Consider the following 17,131-nt stretch of genomic DNA (forward strand, 5'->3'; position numbering starts at 1 on the left):
GCATAGCAATCATTGGTCTAATCCTATAAATGTTTTTTACATGCATGAAGATGAGTCTTTCCTCATAGCTTAATTATTGAACATAAATTATACAGTAAAAGAAATAACCTTCAGTAGGAACATCAAAATATGACAATTGGCTGTGCAACCAGACATGTTTCTATTTAACACATCTGATTAAGGAAGCTATTAATTTTCTAAATGCGTGGCCAAACTTCTTTGTAACACCTGACACAGCATTTTGCTAGGGTAATAAAAGAAAGCTGACAGCTGCAATTTTCTAGAAATATGGATTAAGCCTTTCAGTATGCTCTTGGGAAAGTTTTCTCTTCTATAAGCTTCTGTAATTTGTTTTTAAATGGCTTGCTTCTGATCATTCAAATCCAGAGTTCTCTTGCATCTACTCCAGTCCCAGTTTATTTTTTGTCACAGACATATTAAAGCATTGGAAAAAAAACCCCATATAATCTCCTACATATTCTCTCTGACACTGGTTTTAAAAATATTTTGTTTACAACTTTCTTCCAGGTGTTCATAACACCAAAGATTACAGAAAAAAACCCCCATGCTGATAGAGTTGATTACCACTTTTGCTAAAAAAAACCCCAAATGATATTAACTGAAGGGGAACATTGCAGAGAAAGTATCTGGCTTTCTCTTCTGAGAACGAGACGCACTGGTGCCTTGTGCTGTCTGGTGACAGGAACTAAATATATTATCTGCATTCTCCAAGACATTCCACTTTGAACTTAACATGCCAGTAGTCATGGTACAAGTGAATGGACAGCTGCCATGAGGAAGGCATTTAATGTTCGAAACAAAGATTAATAGAGCAACCACAGTTAAATATAAATTAAATAGGATAAATACATGTGGCAACTACCTTTATATTTATAATTTTAAAATAATGGTTCTAAAATTTGCATAGTTTAAAAAATCATCAAGTTACAAGATAATAGATTCTTGCTACTATTAAAATTGGATCACGTAGCCCTCTGTTCATGTAATATCATTTGTACACCGTAGCAACAGCAGATAACTAAAAGTAAGACTACTAACTTTGTCCTATTTCAAAAACAGCTAAAGAACAAGTTTAAAATTTGCTCTATTTATCCTGTAATTTTCTTCATTTGCCTCTCAGTACCACTTTGCATTAATTAATTAAACTACTCAATATAATAAAAAACTACTAAATATATTCTATAATTTGGGTTATCGAAAGATATTACCACACTATAGTCTGACCAGATGAGAACAAATAAATGTGAAAGTATTGAACTGTGCCATTTAAACATGTGCTTAGCATTTTAAAATGTCAAAGTCTGCTATAGAAAATAATTGCTCTAGAATTTAAATAGCTTCAAAGCATACCATTTTTCATAAACTGGATATAACAGTCATGATAAAAATGTGTGTGCACTCACAAAGTGAAAGAAGTCATACAGAATAATATGCCTTAAGAGAAATTACTGCATTTACAGAATATAGAAGAAAGTTCTGGATCAAATTCACAACTTTAGCTCTGCACACACAACTCCCTTACCCTCCACGGTGACAGATAATACAGTGTTCAAATCTAGACTTCAGACCTTTACCACTTCAAAAACATATGGGTCAGTCTCTGTGTGTTTTGGATTTGCCCACTGGAATATATTTGCTGTGAGCACTTACACAGAGATGTTCATAGGAATATTTTGAGCTTCATCATTTTGCTTACTGAAAGCAAAAGCTTAGAGTAGTTTGTTTTTCATGCCTGGCACTCTCACTTTACTTTCAAAAGGATAAATTCAATACTCAGGACGATAAGACAGTGCTTAGCACAACCTCTGTACATAACAGAAGCTTACTACAACTAGCTCAAATTATTTAGACTAATATGATGAGAGGGAAAATGTTACTGTCCCATCTGGCAGACAAACAATAGACAAAGACAAACTACATGACATTGCAGTCATACAAGTGGTTTGCAGGACAGCCATGGAGAGGATTCATATTTCCCAAAGTCAGATCGGCGTCTTAATGACAAAACCCTCCTTACTACCACAACACTCCATCCAATTACACGAGGAGATGTCAAAGCAGAGAAATTTAATTTCCTCCTTACTGAAGTCTTAGATGTTTAAAAAATGTCAGCAGAGCAATCATGAAACCTCTAGTGACAGTTTGGGCACAATGGGGTAACACAAAGATCTTGCATTAAACACATCAGACGTTACAGCCAGTTAATCTAGTCCTCCAATCTTGACAGATTCAGAACTGATAAAAAAACCAGTTTTAAAACTCCTTTATGAACAGTAAAACGAAAGGTTGTGGTGGATTAAGAGAATCTCTGTTTCAGAAGCCCAGCTCCTAGACTCCACATGGTCAGCTCTTTTATGATCCCAATGATGCTTGTTTAGCGTCCCTCCAAGAGCCTCTACAGCTCTGCTAACACCACCGTCACACACTTCATCACATCCACGTTTATTTTTCTTGGCAGGCCTACACAGGTCCTGTGTAACACTTCCTATCACTAAATTTACTCAAATGTTACTTTTATACCTACAAATTGCTCACAGAAAACAAATGTTAAAGCACAAAACACATTGGGTTTGTCAGCACCACTTGTTTCTGACAATCCTCTTTGACTTATAAATGTAACTCTTGCAATTTCTCAGCAGGGTGCAAGGCTTACAGGCAGAATAATAATGCCCTCTAAACTAGTATCTCACAAGGATTTGGTATTAAAGATACTTAGGCATGAAACATTCGCCAAGCAACCCTGTAAAAAGAAAAAATACTAAGACAAGAACTCCATGACAGTAAATGCTGTGTGCAATAAAAAATGTGGCAAGAGTTTGCAATCCTCTCTAAGTAACAGCAGTAACAACAACATAAAATCTCCCACTGAGTTCATTTGACACAAACTATCCACAACTGCTCAGCAAAACCAAGAAGGACAGGACTTCTATTTCTAGCAGCTGTCTCTAATGCTGAACGCCCTGTGAACACTTTGCAGCGAATAATGTTTTCCTACTTAGCCATTGACAATGAGAAACTAGAGTGGCACAAAACATCAGTGGTTGAATAAGATGAGTGCAGGCAAAAAAAAAAGTCCCCAAAAGAGCACTGGCTTTTTGGCAAAAACAGCTGAGATCCACAGTCTATTATTAGCACAAGCTGACAGTCAATGGGAGTAAAGCCAAAGGTGTAGCAGTGCTTAAGGAAAGGACTCAGGATGACCTAAACAGCATCAGTGTAAATCTGGCATTAGTGTGAAGTAAGCAAATAGTCAAAACACTCATCAGCAGAAGTACATAACAGGTAACTCTCAAAGTCATGCTGGAAAAATATTTAACATCCATTTCTATTTTCATGGCAGGTTATAAAAGACTTGAGAGCTCAGAGGCACAAATAACTTTTCAGGCATGTGCTGCTATGATCCGTGTTCAACTGAACTAAAGGACTGTTCTACGCCAGTAAAATACGCAAACAAAGATGAGAAGCCAAAGGCTGGAACAGGCAGGTAGGTGGAAGAGTTCTTTCAGCTGGAGGTAAAAGGAAGGAGCAAATGACTTGTCCTTCTTTTTTTCCCAAACTTACTTGCCTTACTTCCCATTCAGAGTTACCTTCCACAGCATTTTATTACCCACTCATGGATTACACTACACAGTGCAGTTCCCTCCTTCCTCCTCACCTTTGCTCACCACAATCTCCTCCTGCACAATACACTGAATGCCATAACATTTTACAGGTGACAGCTGTAACACACAGGAGAATGAATATGCCCTTAAAGGCCCAGGGAGTCAAAGGTGCTGGCATAACCCTTCTCACTACACGATGACAAGCAGTCGATACATTTGGCATTTCAAGTACAGAGGAGTCATCACAACCCACCATCATAATGATCCACCCACAGAGTGTCTAAATCTTTAATAAAGAAAAGCAATTAATGCTTTCAAGATTTCAAGGTATTACAACTGCTTGCTTTCTGCTAACACTTCTTGCTCTCTTCCCACTTACATGACAAAACATTTCATGGGGAGGTCAACAAGGGGATAAAATCTGTCACGTCATTATAATCTAACAGTCATTGGATTAAATCTTCCCTGGAAGAAGCCTAGGAAGAAACAGAAAAGATATTTGGAGCTGCTGTTTTGCTGGTACCCAGTCTTTTGTAATTGAAGAAAAAAAACCCCAAAAGCAGAAGGAGGTATAATTAAAGTAAAAACAGCTTCTGTCTCCTGCATACCTTTAATTGTAATATGTTGACCAAGTTGGGCTCATGATCTTATCAGTTGTTCTCAGATCTACCAAACTATGCTAGTACCAGACAGCATAAGGCTTAGGTTTTAGCACCTTTGCCAGCTGAGGATCCACAACTCACATGCTAGAGGAATCACACATGTTAATTAGGACACGCTTTTCTTGAACAGAAGGCAACAGAGATGGGAAAGAGGAGGAATAAAGTGAAGAAAGAGCACAAGGTAAGAGAAGAACCACACACTTTGCACTCCAACTGACTTACTCAGGATTTAGCCACAGTGCGTCGGAGTGATGATGCAGACTGTCTTTTCAGTCCCAAACTCTAAGATTTATCCAGCAACATTGCAGCAGGCACTGGCTGCAAGTGCCCACTGAAACCAGGGGTGCTAAACTACCTGAGGCCTGAGAGTCAATAGATCTGACTGCTTACTGATCTTTAACAACAGGAACAAAGCTCTTTCTAAGAGCCAATCTTCAAATAGTGCATCTGTTCAACTAAAAGACAAGAAAAAATAGCCACTGACTTACTTATTAAGGGTATTGAATAAATTCATTTATCATTTAAAAAAATAGAATATTTAAAAAAATAAGTAATTCAACTCAGAATTTGCTTTTAGAACAGATGGGCTTACAACTCTAAAATTTACTCTTCCATCATATGTTGCATGTAATTTAAGTGACAGCTTGCTGTTCTCTTTCCTCTCTCTGTGCCACCTGCCAGAATGGGTCTTTGATCTACCTCTAGAAATAAAGGATATATTATATATTTTTTGAAACTCACAAAGCTACTAATTAACCTTAAAATAATATGACATAAATAATTGAATGTTTCCCAGCATTATCTTTTCTTGGTTCCAAAAAGAAAGCAATATATACTGCCATGATGCAAGTTTTGCTGGAAGGTTATGTCCCCACTCTCTCAAAACCTGTCTAGCCCTTTTGAGTCAGACCATAAATCTCTCCAGATCCAGAACTATCCAGAAATTTTACTAGCAAGGGAAGAAGAAAGTTTTGGAAACAGAGCTTTTAACAAAAAGATTGGATGACAACAGAAAGAGGGGGCAGGTGGCTGGGGCAGGTGTTTCCTAGAACCCTGACCATTTTACATGCCAAATAATGCAAGAGAGAGATTAAATCACACTTCTGCCTGATTAGGGTTAGAATTCAAACTTCTCCTCCAGGAAAGCACCATCCCTCTTGTTTGTCTGGAAGAAGATGCTCACCTGTAGCCAAGTGGGTAGAACACTTGATCACAAGGGCGAGGTGTTCATTCAGCTCTCTGCTCCAACCCAAGTTGTCTGTCATGGGCAGACAGCCCAAAGCACCATCACCAGAGAACAGAGTGAAGAAGGGGTGGAATCACATCATCCTGATTTGCGACTGATGCCAGTGCCCCCAGTTTCTGTGGCTTTTTGGTGAAAACTATTTCAACACAAATTCATAAACAGTTTCAGCTTCAAAGCCATTTTTAAAAAACTGAATAGATTCAGTGAGAAAGGTTCTGAGTGTCCCTCAGAGACATTACACAAGCTGAGTGCCACACACTACAGTTAAATACCTGAAACTGGAAAAGTGCTCATGTTCCATAGATTCAAATGCAAACCCAGGAAAACACAGGCCAAAAAATACCCCAACCCCGAAGAACCATTGTTATTGTCTCAGATTAATATAAACACTTAATGAAAAACATGCAAAAAGCCAAAATTCAACCATGGTAACAAAGGAAAATTCAGTCAATACGAGACCATTGCAGAAATAGCTAAATTAATTATTTGCATGATGCTCACTATACAAGAAGAGAAGACCTTGACAGCTCTGAAACAAAGTATCAGCAGAAGCTTTGGGAAAGATTAACAAAATGAAGAGACACAAAACAGCCAGATTCCAGAGTTCACCCGAGAGCTCTAAAACAATGGAAGCATGATCAAATCAGCTGCTATAATAAACAAGAGAATTGGTAGGCACATGGGAATATGATGTAATGGGGAAGAGAAAGCATGGCTTTGTAAAGAGAAGTCATAACTTCAAGATTACTTGCGTTTCTGTAAGGAGTTAACGATTATTTGGATAAGGATGATTTGGTTAATGTAGTATATTTAGGTTTCTAAAAAGCTCTCACAAGCCAAAAGCTCTTAAACTATTTGTCATATAGTAAAATAAAAGGTCTGTCATGAATTACTATTTAAAGGATGGAACAGAGTAAGTGGGCAGTTTTCACAATGTTACTAGTGGAATTCCAAAATTACCTGCTCCATTAAACATAAATACCCTGGAAAAGATGGCAAACAGCAAGGTTATAAACTTGCTAAATGATTCAGGTCAGCTCAAAGTAAAACTGCCTACAGAAAACTGCTTTCATGGTGACTACACATGACAAAAGCTGGTGAAATTCTGTGTTGATAAATGCAAAATAAAAGACAACTCAAACTGAGAATGGACAAGGATAAGTGCTAAATTATCTACTGTTCCCAAGGAAGAGATCTTGCAGTTGTTGCCAATAATTTTCTGAAAACAGTGCCTCAGTGGCCAATGGAAGTCAAAAGGGTGGATTGCGTTTAAAATTATTAGGAAGGAAACACAGAGTAAAACAGAAAACATCATAAAGCCAGAGTGCTCACATTTTGAGTCTCTCACACAAAGCTCAGCAGCAGCCTCAGGAAAAAACAACATGGAAGAGACACCTTTGTGTCATGAAAATAACAGAATTTTACCAAATCAGGAAAGAGACTGCAGGAAGTGAACAGAGATTGACACGTCATTATTTCTCATGTCAGGAAAACCTAACAACCCCATGGTTTTGCTGAAGTTATTACGCAGCAAGCATAAAAAAACAAAACCACTTTCTTTGAAAAGGCATAATTAACTTGTGGAACCCATCGCTACAGAGAATCAAAGCACACACATGTCCAAAAGCAAGTTTATGAAGGACAGCATTAAACACAATGTTTTGGATGTATCTTCCATCCTCTCAAACGCAGGATTTGCTCTCTTTTTCCTACTCTCATTAACTGTCTGCTGCCAGTCCCTGTTAGACACAGAACACCAGGCTAGGTTATGTTGTCTATCCCAAGCTGGTGGCACAAACTTACCTCTTGCTCTTCTCTGCTAGTCCCACTCTGAGGTTCTTCAGCTTTCATATGAGGCCCTTGTTTTTCAGTCTAGCCCTGAAGGTGTTTGCTTCTGAGTAGTTTTTTTCTTTAAGTCTCACTAGTCGGACCAAAATACTTCCGAATTAATTGCACTCATCAGAGGTAATTATTTTATTAAAACTCTGTAGATGGAGATGAAATTGCAAAGATGGAGATTCCAAGCTACCAAGAAGTGCAAGATACCCTTTGCTCCTGATGATCAAAAGCGGATGCAATACTGGCAAATAAGACAGTCTTTGAGCATCAATAAACAAGACAAGCTAAGGACAGAAAGAGCTGATGTCCAGCACTGCAAGGATTTGGCAGTGCGCTTGTCTTCTGTTTATAGAAAGCATAATGGCAGCATACAGCCCTTACAGGGACTGAGCAGAGGATTTATGCAGTGTCTGCACTATATAAACCTGCTTGATGTGCCACTTAGCTTTTACAATGCCTTGCAAAAAACAGAGAAAAACATAACATAGATCTTGCACCTTGTCCCTCTTCAAAGTATTGTTGCAAAGGACAAAGATCTGAGGTACCCATCAGCCTACCACTAAATACACCTTGCTTGTTCCCCAAAAACTAATGCTTTGAACTAGAGTAGAAAAATACAAGAGGAACAGTGGAACCTAAATTTAGATTCTTTCTTCATGTACATATAACTGAAGGTGAAAGCCAGGCATATAAGCATTTAACTAGTTGATTCTGAATACTGAGATACTTTTAGATCTTTTAAATTATTTACAGGACTAAAAGGGTGGTCAAACATGAAAAATATGTCCAATTATTAAGAATAAAAATAAAATAAAAAATAGATCATGCTTACTTTCTAAAAATATCTACACTACTAAACACACATTCAGCAAGACAAAATGCCTGAATCTACAAGCACCCAAGCAGTGCTCACTCTAAAAGCTCTCACTCTTGCAATTCCCATTCATTTTGCCCAAATGCAACACTTAGATTATATTTTAAAATTACTCCACAGCATAAGGAAGGTATGAAAGTGTGTCTGAAATTACTTACTCTCCTACTTGCTTCTTTTAAAATAGAATGAGAAAAATGATAAAAACTTTTTTTTTATCATCAAGCAATTTCATTCATTGACTCATGACCATTAACAGCATTTACAGCTCCGTAAATTATAATGTGCTTTGGAGTAGGAGCTGGTCTCCATAGGAGCTGGGAAGAAATTTTCTCCCATCTGCTACACTGCACAGTTGTAGAGGTGCATTGTCAGTACAATGGAAAGTCCACTCTGTGTGAATGGTGGTGGCAGAATATAAGGCTTTGAATGCCAAAAATGTTGAAATGACAAATTCTATGTGATTGATGAGAAAGCCCTATGAAGCTTTCTACTCACTGCCAGGCTCTGCTGCTGTGCTGTGCACGGACCATGAGACCACTGAGTCTGTGACTTCCAGGACAGTCTAGACAGCACAGCTACAGCAAGGCAGACCGAAACAGAGAAGAATCTCTTTCCTACCAAGTCTGAATTTTAATTTCTCCTGTTGTAAACAGCTCCTTGACTGACTAATCTTACCCCCAGCAAATATAATTTGATTTTACTGTAGCCATATATGTAAACATAATATGAGAAAATCATGGCATTAACATTATTAACTACTAACAAAATTATATTCCTCAAGTAAAAGCTGGAACATAACTTAATTTAATCTAATACATTCCATGCACACAGACACACACAGACACACATATATACACTCACACCAAAATAACATTAATTTAAACATCATGTTTCCACTAATCTGAGGTCAGTATATACAGGACTGAAAACTGTACTTAAACAGGATTTATTTGTCATTCTACTGTATTTTCTATTACCATAGAACAAGGTAAGAGTGAATATTTCAGAGAAATCTGAAACTGGGAGGAACTTATATTTCAATATCCCATGTAAAATAAACTAAAACTAGGAGTTTGTTGTGTACGTAGGAGCGATACCAGTGATAGCTATAGCCCAACCCAGTACCAAAAATATTTAAGTGCCAACCTGAACCTCCTGATGTCAGGAGCCATCTCCTGACACTGCTATCCATACAGTTATCAGGACACACGTGAGCTGCACAGCAATGCTCTGTGCAAAGATGTCAGAAGGAAAAGGGTGAGTTGGTGACCAAAATCCTCATCAAAATACTGTTTTAGGGAAACATAGTTCTATTGAGCACAGGTAGAGCATCTTCACTTCTGGTTTACTGATCCTTCTTACAGACAACATTTCTTCTGCTGGGAAGCTACAGCTTACCTGTGAGTCAATGTCATGGGGATGAAGCTGAGTGCTGGAGTTGGTCTGTGTCATTAGTGTTGCTAAATACAGGGTTCAACCTATCACATAAATATGCACGGTAAACTTGAGACAAAATTTACAAGAGCATGTCTCTAAAACAGCTGCTGAAATCCATGGGATTGCTCCACACTGTCTTTAAGATACACATTCAAGCAGCTGAACATGAAATACCTGATCTGTAAAGTTTTAATTTTATTTCTAAATATTCACATTCTCTCTTTCTCCCTAGAAGTATTCATAGAAAATTGTGGGTTTATGTATGCATCAAAATACTGCAAGAGTACTTTAGACTAGAAAACCCGCTTAAAATTTTATTAATTTCCACATTTACTCAAATGGCGCCAGGACAGGGGATGGAAGAAAACAGGTATGCCATGAAAGTCTTGGCATCTGAGTGACTATCCCAGCTTTTGAAGCAGCAACAGAAACACATCCTTCTAATTAGAAATTATTGTTTCAAGAAAAACAGTATCTACTTAAAAACAGCATTTCAGGTAGTTCATTTAATATTGCATAAATATACTTTGTACTGAATTTTTTTAATAGAAGTGAAATTCAAAAAACAGTTTAAGTATGTGCATGTATAAGTAAAGCAGCCTGTGTATGTGTGGGTGTGTAAATACCATATACCCAGATGCAAACCTTCAGTGCATTAAGTAAACTTCAGCTCTATACCTTAGTACTCAATTCTGAGTCTGGTTACCTTCCGGATTGCTAAGTCTTTCTAAATTAGAACAAGCAATTTCTCTTTGTTTTACCTAATATTTGAAAATGGCAAAAAAGTCCCATGGGTCACTGAAAATTATCCCTTCATTCCTGCCGCCTGTTTCAAGTCAGTCAAAACATTCCAGACTTCAAAAGGGGGCTTTGCCTGCTTAGGCCATTTTGGTGTCCTTCTATGGTTGGCCTATGAGGGATTGGTTATTTGGATAAATTAGTTTGTGGAGCCTGCTGGCCTTCTAGAAGACCTCAGTGTCTGACTGCAAATTAGTTCTACCGAACATGTAGAAATCCCTGGGCAGACGAGAAGAAATAAATGGTGATAAAATCTAATACTACAATGTTTGTAATGAGATTTTATTCTTCTCTGTAGCTTGTAAGCAAAGCTAATGTTGAATTAAAAATTTTCAAATATAAAAATGTCCATGAAAGCACAAAATCAGATCAGTATCCGAGTCACAGCAGAGAAGGCTGGATGCCAACTTTAAAGTTAAGCTTCCCGCAGGAATCTTTTACAAGAACAAACAAAAAACCTCCTGGTTTTCCACAGAATCAATTAGGTATTTACATTACGGATGCACCCCTGCTTAAGCCAGGAAGTCACACAGTTGAATTCGGCTGGAGCTTGGGCTGTGAATAAACTGCTATGCAGCCTTTTAGTGCACAGTTGTACAACTGCCTAAGGAGAGTTTATCCTTAAGGAAGAGAAGTCAGAGAGCCAAAACTAACAAACATGGCTCCTTGAGCGGAACAATGGTCCAGAAAACCTAGTAAAAAAGAAAATAAACTTCACTGGCAGTTTGCTTTTTACTGTTAAGGACTAAGCTACACTTCATCAAGACTTCCAAAAAGAGACTCCACGCTGAACAGTTGCACACAGTGGCTGGAAAAAGTCAGATGGACCGCATATTCCTTATATACCCACTTTTACAAGTCATCTAAAAATGCCTCATGCCATAACAAAGCAAATGCTCCACCCCTCTAAAGGAAACAAGGATTTGTAACCAACATAAGTGCTGGTATCTGGTGACGGACCCCAACGAAACCCCTACAAGGCCTCTGTGACCCTGAGGAATTTGCCCAGCACTACAAGCTGTGGGTAGCAGTACCTCTGTCAGTGCTGCAAGCACCACTGCCTATGGCACTGTAGGATTTCTGCCACCAATTAGGAAAAGTACATTTTAAGTGACAAGAATTCCTCCGTGGTGTTACTGCAAACCCAGATGAATGAAGAGCTTCTAGTGAACAATGTTTTCAAACTGTCCACAAACAGCTTACAACTTTCAGGAGTATTTTCACTAAAATGTTTTGAAAGAAAAAAATTCTATCAATAGTTACTGATTGAGCAGCTGCTATAGACGGCCTAGCAGCAGCTCATTTCAATTTGGGGAACTTAAATACATCAGCTAGTTCCGGCTGTTCATTCTTTTTGACACTTACTGAGCGTAATAAGTGGGTTTTGTGGCTTATGTTTCCAATATTCTACCAATTGCAGATAGAGAGGGGAAGGGGAGTGGGAAGGGTGCAGGCGATTACATTTTATAGGCTCAGTTACAGATTGCAATTGCAGGGCGCTTGTTGGTTATTGCCTTGCAGAGCTTTCCAAAAAGGAAGTGTGTCACACATTTCTTCAAAACAGGAGGGGAACGAAGAAGGGAGAACAGTGCTGTGCCAGTCTTTGAGAAAAACTAGGCAGCACATGCATGACTTTCATGGTGACAATGCTGTAAGTTTTCAACCAAAGGTAAAATACTCACATTTTCACCCTTCTTCCTCATAGACTTTGTTCCCTAATGTGACAAACAGGTAATGTGAGTGAGCACGACAAACATGTCATTGATGATGCTGTTCAAATCTGGAGGTCACGTCTGGCTGTCACCAGCCATGCCCTCAGGCACAGCCATGCCACCACCGTGGCAGCGGCCTCTGAAACCGCTTGAGAGTTGTGCTGCCGGATCCTGGCTCGCCTTGAAACAAAATGAACTTTCTAGCCCTTCTGGTAGTGAAGATAACCTTGAAAATGTGAAGAGAGTGTAATCTGATGCCTCAGTAAGACTGCAAGGAGCTTGAAACAAAGACAGAGAGATGTGAACTGCCCCAGCCATCTCTCTCTGGGCCCCATGGACTCAGCATTTCTGTGGTCGTGGAGTCTGGCATTTTTCCAAGATTCCACAGAATCTCGCATGTTTGCTGCAAAATTCATTATTTTGCTGCAGCCAGGTGCTGGATGTTTTTGGTTTGGGTTTTTATTTTCCCCTCCCCCTTTCTTGCTGAAACCAACTACTTGCTCTGTGTCTTTCCACTAGCAGAGGTATGAGGTGAATTTTCGGTGCAAAGTGCCACTCTCCAGTACGTGGCACGGGCTTCGCAGGAGAGAATTGTCCAGAGAGCAGCAGGGAGGAGAAAGAAGTTGGAAATATGCAGCCAGGCTGCCCAGAGCACTGACTGAAAGCTCAGGTTTGGGGGCTGTGGGGGGAATCAGAGAAGATTAACTGCTGGAGTGGACCAAGAGCACCTCCTTTTTTGGCTCATTGGGCACACACTATTTGGATCTAACTTGACTGCTGAGGGCCTCAGAGTCTTCGCTCTGTTTTCCAGATGGGCAAACTCCATCATCAAAAATACTCCATGCTGAAAATACTTCTTGGTGCACAATTTTGCAATGAGAATTTTCAATTATGAGCCCGGACAGGGTAGGAATGAAAATTATTTTATGCTATATAATAACTTAATATCGCTACCAGAGAGAGAGTTATGGAAGAAACGCCCTCCAAAATATCCCCAGAGGGCATAGTAATTGCTGAAAACATGCCAATACTTAGTGGTGAAAATTTTCTTGTGCTGAGTTTTGCAAATAAATAAACCTCATGCATTTCTTAAAAAAAAAATCACAGGCAAATCAAATGAAATAAAATACCTGCTGACCTCTACACTGCCCGTTTTAAGGGTTTTTTTAGAAGTCATCATCAGGGTACCTCTAACCACCTGGGTTATCAAGTTGAATCTTATCAGTGTTTGTCATGGTTTTAGGGCTTCTAGATGGTTTCTAGGGCAATGGATTCATGCCAATGCCAAGTTTGGAACTGGTAGATTTGGCCTACCACAAATATAAGCCATGATAATTTTGCATACATTTTTTGAAATCAATTTGGTATAAGATGTACTGTTACCCATTCCCAGTCTCCTTACAATCAGAATTTCTGTAACATCCAAAATGACATTTTCATCTCAAAAATAATTAAAACAAGAGGTTATTTTTTTATTTCTCAAGTATATTTGAGCAGTGGGACTTGCTGCAAATGACTAGCAGGCAGAAAAGCCCCCTCAGGATGGTGAAGAAAATACGAATTAAAAAACCTCAACCATTTGTTTTAGCTTGATAAAACATGAGTGAACCATCTTTGACAGATGCATGTACCATTAGCAAGCAAGCTTCAAAGTCTTTTTTGGACACGGAAAGAAAGAAACAGAACTTCAGTGAAATTTTCAGACAGGATAATACACTGATATCCTCTGTCTAGCTGGCCTCAGCTAGACAGAGTCTAGCTTATGTTGTGCTTCTTTCTCAAGCACCTATTAAAGGCAAGGAAGGGGTAGACGTAATGTTCAAGTTTGCAAGCCCAGGGTTGAAATTCGTTTCCTACAGACGGAGAACCAAGCAAGTGACAGTACCATTAGAACCACTTTTTGGTTAGGAAATGGCTACAATACTCTCTCAGCTGTGTGAGTGTAACAGAAGTGCAGAAGTGAGTTTACTGGGCTTATTACAGTATCCTCTGTACATGGCAACACTGACAGGCTGTATTCCCACGTGCAACATCATCCTCTTCCTCTAAAGAGAAATCTTGGCCAAAGACAGTGGCAAAGTACTCATCTACTCTCTCATACTGTTGTCTGATAACTTTTTTTCATTTTCCTTTACTTTGTCCTTCTCTTGGTACTTTCTCTGTTGTCCATCTCTCCCTAAAACATTATCCAGCTTCATTTCTCACTTGTTGATAAAGCTCCTCCCTTATCCACATGTACCTGAAATTGCTTCCACCACACAGTTTGCATTGTCCAGTTGCAAAATTAAATTACCTTTCAACTGGTATTTGCAGGGAAATTTCCCCCTTTTCCTATGGACCAGCACCAGGTTTTTGAAATCACTACATGTGCTTGGGATCTTAAATCCCAAACAGGTTTTGGTTTCTGGTTTCTAATTACAGAGTGCTAATCTATCCCTCACTCTCTCTCTCTTTCTACGCACACACACAGAGCAAAATAAACACAAACACTGTTCATGCCGTCATTTTTATTTTCAATGAGACTATTTTGCCTTCTGACTACTGCTTTTAGGAAATCTCCCTGTTGGTCAACTGGCTGTTGCAAACACAGCAGCCTGTCCAGTTATGAATGACTTCTAGTGAGACCTAATTGAAGGATCTGATTCCAGGGTTTAACACCCCAATTTTAAACTCTCCAATGACACTGCAATCAGAAGAGTTACACCCTGACCTGTGTTATGTACCTTTGGGAGTTTCAGTCCTCGTTTACAGAAGCCTGAGTGCTGGTCAGTGCAGTGGGTCTATTCAGCTGTTACTGGTTTAGATTTTGATAATCCTGATAGCATGAACAACTACCACCCACTTGGGTAATGTGAAGGGAAACTCTGAGCAGACAAAGTGTTTTACAGGCTCTCTGGACTAAGTGGTGAAAAGAAGGAATGGAACGAATAACCCCAACAGGAGTGCTGGTGGTGCCAAACCATGAACAAATATTTCCCTTAACACTCCTGTTATGTTAAGTGACAGTTACATTTGTCATTACATACAGATTCAGCACACAATTACCCAGCCCAAACCCTCCACAGCACACGAAGCCCAGGCTATGCTGGGCACACAGAGGGGAAGTATTGCAGTGGAAGCCACAGAAAATCTTGACAGCATCAGGGAAAGGCTTTTCATGCATGGAGGAAAGCCTGACTCCAAACAGAACGAGGAGCTTGGGTGGTGCTGAAAGCTCTGGCACTGCAACTGCAAACAGGACCATCCCTGTTTAGTGCCTGTTGGTAACCATGGCCACTCACTTCCCTAAGAGTTAACTGGTCCTGTCCACACGTGGTGGTACCAGCGATGGATAAATCCCCAAATGTACACATAGAGACAAGACTGTGGAACAAATGAACATTGGAAAATAATCAAAGCCATATTGCTTCAGACAGCAAAAATTACACTACACATGAAGTGTAACAAAAACACACAACACAACAGGCTTATTGTTAAGGGGCTTGGCTTTTCCTACTCTGTTGCTACATGAAAACCTAATGGAAGCATCAGGGAAACTGGATACAGGAACATAGAATACAAAGGGAAGAGTGAGAGATAATACAGAGAGTACTGTCAAATGTAGAAAATAAACACATCAGAAAAAATGCAGGAAATAAATCTAATTAAATTTACTAAATAATAGTTTTTGGACTTATTTTACAACTGGAAAAAATAGGGCAATTTCAATATGCACAGTTTCTGTTAAACAATTCAGAATAAAAACATATATGTAGCATTTCAAATTTCACTGAGTGCCAAGAATGATGTCACAAACTAAAGTAACAAATCCAAAACACACAACTAATCATATGACCATGCATGAAACATTCTTAATTGTACCTGATAATTTGCAAAATTTCTTACTATTGTGACTCTGTAAGCAGGCATTTACAAGAAACAATAATGTACTACATTTTTTGCCACTGTTGCACTCGTCTCTCCCAGAAGCAGTATTTGCATATATTCACACAGGCAAAGAGAAATAACTTCAAATAATGGGATGAAAACTCTCTAACAGACAAAAATATTAACAACATAAATGCAGCAGGCCAAATATTTCTTAGAGAAAGCAACAACTGTCATTTTTAAAATATGAATCACTGAAGACAAATATTTTTAAAGCTATACTTAATTTTCTGTAGCATTAGCATAAGCCTCCATCTCTCAATTAATTTCATCACTCACTGCTTCTTCCAATCACTAAAAGTGCATGTAGCTCTCTAAGACTTTCACTCGCTTGGTTGCCACAAAAATAATTGCTACTTTAAAAACTGCAACTTTTTTCTCAGGGCTGACAAGTTGTTTACTTACAGACTTCCCATTTATTCCCTCGGGGTCTTCCATTGAAGATTTCTCCTTCCAAATTATATATGGGCTATTACTTACAGGGAGGTTCAGACAGTCTCAGTACACACACACCTGTGGAAAAGACAATACCACATCTTCGGATTAATTTGTTGGCATGAAAATGGGAGCTGATCTTCACTTCTGCAACTTTCCAGTAACTAACAAGTATTCACAAGTTGGGAGCAGTTGTCTTTGAAGAATTGAATCAGTCTTGAAAATAAACACATATCTGAGCTGTTTATTGCAAATCCACACAAGCCAAAAGCAGGCAGCGAGAGCCCCGTTGTGCTCACTGTCTGCAGAATAAAAGGCAGCCAGGAACTCTTCTACCGTCACTGTTTCTGTGCCAACAACACATCTCTTCTTCTTTTTTTTTCTTTTTTTTTTTCTTTAGGAAGCTCAACCTTCCCCTGATATCTATCAATGTCAATCGTACTTTAATGCTAAGAGGAAATAATAGCAAAGAAATATGATTGTAGACTGAGCCAGGATAAAAAAGAAAATCCACAAAGTTTTCAAACACTGCCCTCAAGCTAAGGATATTTTTATACTAAATCTCTTCAAGTTTACAT

General features: G+C 38.8%; 1 protein-coding gene across 6 annotated transcripts in view; it reads right to left on the bottom strand.

Moving 5' to 3' along the window:
- EYA1 (EYA transcriptional coactivator and phosphatase 1) overlaps positions 1-17,131 on the bottom strand; it is a 162,725-nt gene that overhangs the window by 133,766 nt on the left and 11,828 nt on the right. For all 6 annotated transcript variants that reach the window (XM_082297865.1, XM_082297860.1, XM_082297858.1 and 3 more), the window contains exon 2: positions 16,524-16,631. In XM_082297865.1, coding sequence (XP_082153991.1) covers positions 16,524-16,556 — 33 coding nt within the window. In that variant the 5' untranslated portion in view covers positions 16,557-16,631. The remainder of the gene's footprint in view (positions 1-16,523; positions 16,632-17,131) is intronic.

The sequence above is a fragment of the Coloeus monedula genome, assembly GCF_965178545.1.
Source record: "Coloeus monedula genome assembly, chromosome: 1".
Lineage (NCBI taxonomy): Eukaryota > Metazoa > Chordata > Aves > Passeriformes > Corvidae > Coloeus > Coloeus monedula.